Consider the following 5,071-nt stretch of genomic DNA (forward strand, 5'->3'; position numbering starts at 1 on the left):
GCTCTAATCACAGCAACAATTGAGTTGATATATCAGTTTGGATCTGAATTTCTAAGTTACCTTTTAAATAACTCTTTGATTTTGGATGCATGCAACACTGTGATTTTTGCAATCATATTATCTCAGATAACTCTTTGATTTTCGACGTATGCAACACTGTGATTTTGGCAAGCATATTATCTCCAGGACTGCAAAAACCAGTAGGGAGGAGGGAGGCAGCAGCAGTGGCAAATGGTCTGGGGTGAGGGCGACCGAAGCTGCGATGAAGATGTGGAAAGGTAAGTCATTGACCGATTTATGAGCTTTCTTGCTGCTGATTTTTTCATCGATTTCTTCTAAATGTTAGTTGCTTGATTGAGTACTGATGATCTAGTGGTTTATCATGCATGTTCTTTAATTAGTTCGGAAAGCTATCGTAGAGCAGGCTCGAGCTAAGGAACAGTTCTTCAGGGAAAAGGAACCTGACCGACATGTTACTCCATTCAAACCCACAAAATTTGGTGGCTGCGTCCAGGAAATTTCAGATTCGCATTTCAGCCACAGTGTTGTCTCAATTGCTCTTCTCCAGGGTGATTATTCTGCTTATGCTCTCCAAATTCATATTCATTCATCTTACTGATTTTTAGTCATGATCTTAATTTGTACAGGAGAAAAGATAGTATTCGCATGCTCCGGAACAGCCGTACGACACTGGAACAATATAATACAAGATCCCCATACAGTATTTGTGACTAGCTCACGTTTGGTGGTGGAATTTGAGAATAACAGAACCAGAGATGATGATTTTGTGGTTAGTGCAACTCACTGTTTTCCTCTGCTATGAAATGATCGATGATGATTCATCACTCTGCAGTAATGTTGTACTGAGGCTTTCCTCACTACAGGTTCAAGTCCGTCGTCCTGATGGTACAACTATCCATGGGTTGTTGGGCTTATGGGATGAAAAAATGGAAATTGCTATTGTCACGGCCTTCAACACCCGATATCTCTACCCTGTGGATACATGTGGCCCTCTGGATCTGCACCGAGACGACACGCATAAGCTTAATCTATTTGCAGCTGGTCGTGACTTCGACGGCACTTTGATGAGCATAAAATGCAATGATCCTCATTTCAAAGATGGCATTGGGTTTTGCAAATGTGGTGTCACAGAGGTATAGTCTTTATTTTTGTCTGGCTTTTTGGCATGTTATCTGTGAATGTTTCCTTTACAGTCCCTGTCTCTTTTACTAGGCTGGACTTGGAGGGCCAGTTATACTATTTAATGGCGGTGAAGGGCACTTTGCTGGGGTAATAACTAAGTTGTGTCAAGGCGGTTTCTTGTTCATACCAACGGAGCTACTTCATGAACGGTTGCAGCAATTTGAGATACCAAGGTATTATCTTCTGGCTAGTAAGTATTTATGAGTTGCTAGCACAATGCCCGTGTGTTGCTACGAAGCCATAAAAAGCTGAGTAGTTAGGTCACTGGCTTAGTAGATTATCTAAAGACGTTGGTATACGACATTTAAAAGAGAATGAGATACAATTAGAGATGTTGTGCCAGGCGTTAGAGAATCTTAAGGGGTCATTGTAGGTCCTTTCCAAGAATTTAAGTGAAGCAACTACAGGAAACAACAACAACAAAGTCTTTCGGTCCCAAACAAGTTGGGGTATGCTAGTGTCATGGTTCTGGCACATGGATAGCTAACTTCCACGTACCGCTGTCCATTGCTAGTTCTTTGGTGATATTTCAGTTCTTCAGATCTCTTTTTATGGACTCCTCGCATGTCAAGTTTGGTCTACCGGACCTCTATTGACATTATTAGCTCACTTTAAACGCCCTCTATGCGCCGGTGCTTCTGCAAGCATGCGTTGCATATGCCCACATAATCTCACACGATGTTGGATAGATTTAGGTTTATCTTGAAGGTAGCATTTCAAATTTTGAAAACAGGCCTATTGTTGCTCTGGAGTTACAATTTGCTCTCTCTCTCTCTCTCTCTCTCTCTCTCTCTCTCTCTCTCTCTCTCTCTCTCTCTCTCTCCTCACAAATATAAGATGTTCTAACTCTTTTTCAGAATAGGATATATGTGGACATGTTCTAGTGTGTTTGTTCACTCATTTCAGTTCGTATATAATCCATATTGAAGTATCCAAAACATCCTATATTTGTGAACTGATGGAATATATTGGAAGAATTGTTTGTGAGAGAAAATTGAACCAAGAGCATAATTTTGAGGTAGTCTCATTTCTGTATTTTCCATTTGTGCCTTTTACAAGAGCTTTGATCTCACATGAAGTAAAAGTACATTTGTTGATTTACCTCTTTTGAGAAGTTACTAGTCCACATGTGGATAGGAGTACATTTGTTTATTTATGAAGGTTGTTCGTCCCACATGTGAACTCGCCACGAACTTCAACCTTTATACATGTCCCCGATTTGCTTATCTATAGAAGTTCGAAATACCCCTCCTGTTCCACTTGAATTTGATGTTCTTGCTTCAATGTTGAAGCTTGCGTATTTGCCTAAATGAAGAAGAGCACGAGCATTTCGTTCAGGTGGGAGTCAAGAACAATGCCACTCATTTTCGTGCTATCTCGATCCTCTTTTTTGCTGATTACTTATAAGTTGATGTTCAAGTCTTTTTTTATACATGTTTCCTTTCTTACAGTTTGGTGTATATCTACTTCAGTTGCTTGTAGTAATAAACATGTTTAATTGCAGTAATACTACCCAGTTCGGTGAATATTCCTTGCCTCAGGGTGCATCCTGCGTTGTCCCTTCAGGTTTGAATTATCATTTTTTATAAAGGGCGCTTTATTACTTAAAAGGTTTAAGCATTACACATGGGCCATTAATTGACTATGTGAATGCTATCTTAGTATAATCTAACACTCCTGTCAATCATCTTAATTATTGCATCAGGATTTAAGGTCAGATCTAAGATGCTTGATTCTTTGGGCTACCCCCTACCACCACCACTTGTGTTTGAGTGTAAGTCGTAGTCTTATATTACTGACTTCTCCCTTGTGCACTTCTTTATTTCTAATTTATGTACTTGTTTCCTAATTAACTAGATAATGGGCGATTAGTTGGTACATTCGAAGAAAGGTTTGGTGAAGTTCACTGCTGGAAAGGGTATCGTTTAGACATCTACGCCAACTATGAGAAGCCTCTCTGGAAGCAACTTGGAAAAAAAGTTGTTGAGCGTGTATGTAGAAGTGTTGTCTCAGTTGCTTCATTCAATGGTAACGGCACGAGGTGTTTTGCTTGCACAGGTTTGCTTATAACTATTGATGACCGCATGTTTGTCCTTACTTCGGCCAGTTTGGTTAGAACTGGTGATGCTGAAGACAACATTGATCCGAACTTGATGGTTAGTTGTTGATCCTACTCAGTTTTCTACGCCTTTTAAGTTTGGTGATGGTTAACTAGTTGAGCTCTATAAACTCTATTTTCTGTAGATTAATGTGTTTCTCCCGCCAGAACAATCAGTGGTGGGGAAACTAGAATTTTACCATCAAAATTACAACATTGCCATTGTCGGTATCGAGGATAATCTCACTGATGTTTGTCCACAAGATATCTTCGAAGTCACAAAGTCATCTAAATCTGAGGTGGTAGCTATTGGGCGTACAACTAGAGAAAATGATGGGTTATTGATGGCCTCAAAGGGTAACATGAAATGTATAAGTACAAGAAACAAGGATTTGGGTTCAAAACTTGATTGCAAATATCTCAAACTGTCAACTTGTCAAATCAAGAAGGTACAGTGATTTTTTTCCTGCCATCCTTTACGTCATTACGTGGTACATGTGTAGATAGTTAATCTATTTGAGTTGTATCTTCAGTTTATTGATAATAATGAGCTGCTAGCTAGATTTACTACTGCAGCTTCTCCATGTAAGTTTATGGGCATTATTTTTGTATTAGGTTGGGATTGGAGGGCCCCTTATTTGTCTTGATGATGGGAGTTTTGTTGGCATGCACTTCTATGATGAAAGTGGTACAACTCCTTACCTGCCAAGGAGCAGTATTCTAAAAGTTCTAAAGAGAGGGCGTAGTCTTCTATCACAAGGACAAACTTTTTTTCTCTTGATGCTGATTGGCAGACATGTGTATCCCACAAACTTTCATTGACAAATATATGTTGGACAACAGGAAATTGCTCCCTCCCATTATGCTGGACACAAAGAGAAGGGGTAATGCTACAAAGAGGAACCGGTAAAGCTTTCTATTTCTCAATGCCACTTGTTTGTGTTAGCATACTGTTTATTTGACAATGGACATATATTGAAAAGATTATATTGAAAAGAAAAGATTATATTGAATGGCAGGTGGCATGTACCCAAGCCATATTGGTTCCTTGCTGGTCAAGTTGATGTTCTAGGCCAGCTTGTTGGGAAAGTTCCCATGTAAACGTCAAGCTGCTGTTGGAGTGCTCTATATGAATTTAGTCCATTTTGTCCCTCACAAACATTATATAATTTATTAAGAGGCATGTGCAATTTATTATGTTTTGTCAAAAATGTTTTTATGGTATTTGTTTAGTATGTCTATTACTGTCAAGTATCTAATCATGTATGGAAGTGGTGGATATGTATTTTCTATGATATATGAGTTTGTTTTATGCTCCCACAGATCTGGAAAATTGTAATTATTTGATTTCTTTTTCTTTGGTACTAGTAGCTTGGATCATTTTATCACTGCACCTTCAATATCCGCTACTAGTTGATACATCATTGCATGAGGGTCTATTAGGAGAGGGTTTTTTAATATAAAGATGGGAAACACCTTCGGCCTCTGCATCGAGTAACACAGAGAGCCTTTCATTGATTATTCCAAAGTTGATGATCCGAAGTAGCTGACTCCGTGGGATAAGTTTGATGCCATCAGTTACTTTGCGCAACCAGCTTCCTATTTGGTGCTGCTGCTACTCTCGGCATCCAACCAACAATAATTCAAAGTAGCCTTTTTTAGGATCTAGTTCAAAGTAGCTGACTCCGTCATATTAGGCCCATCAGTTCATAGGCTTCTGTGAAGGTCGAGCAAAGTGTAGGATCGAAAGTATGTCTGGAGGGGGCCGGG

General features: G+C 39.4%; 1 protein-coding gene across 1 annotated transcript in view; it reads left to right on the forward strand.

Moving 5' to 3' along the window:
• The window catches only part of LOC119289717, a 4,692-nt gene extending 496 nt beyond the window's left edge, over positions 1-4,196 (forward strand). The window contains exons 2-11 of the mRNA XM_037568966.1: positions 187-278; positions 402-569; positions 648-790; positions 885-1,154; positions 1,234-1,376; positions 2,708-2,769; positions 2,909-2,977; positions 3,061-3,359; positions 3,448-3,750; positions 3,917-4,196. Of these exons, the coding sequence (XP_037424863.1) occupies positions 187-278; positions 402-569; positions 648-790; positions 885-1,154; positions 1,234-1,376; positions 2,708-2,769; positions 2,909-2,977; positions 3,061-3,359; positions 3,448-3,750; positions 3,917-4,123 (1,756 nt within the window). The 3' untranslated portion in view covers positions 4,124-4,196. The remainder of the gene's footprint in view (positions 1-186; positions 279-401; positions 570-647; positions 791-884; positions 1,155-1,233; positions 1,377-2,707; positions 2,770-2,908; positions 2,978-3,060; positions 3,360-3,447; positions 3,751-3,916) is intronic.
• Positions 4,197-5,071: the final 875 nt, after the last annotated feature.

Source organism: Triticum dicoccoides, chromosome 4A, assembly GCF_002162155.2.
Source record: "Triticum dicoccoides isolate Atlit2015 ecotype Zavitan chromosome 4A, WEW_v2.0, whole genome shotgun sequence".
NCBI classification, from domain to species: Eukaryota; Viridiplantae; Streptophyta; class Magnoliopsida; order Poales; family Poaceae; genus Triticum; species Triticum dicoccoides.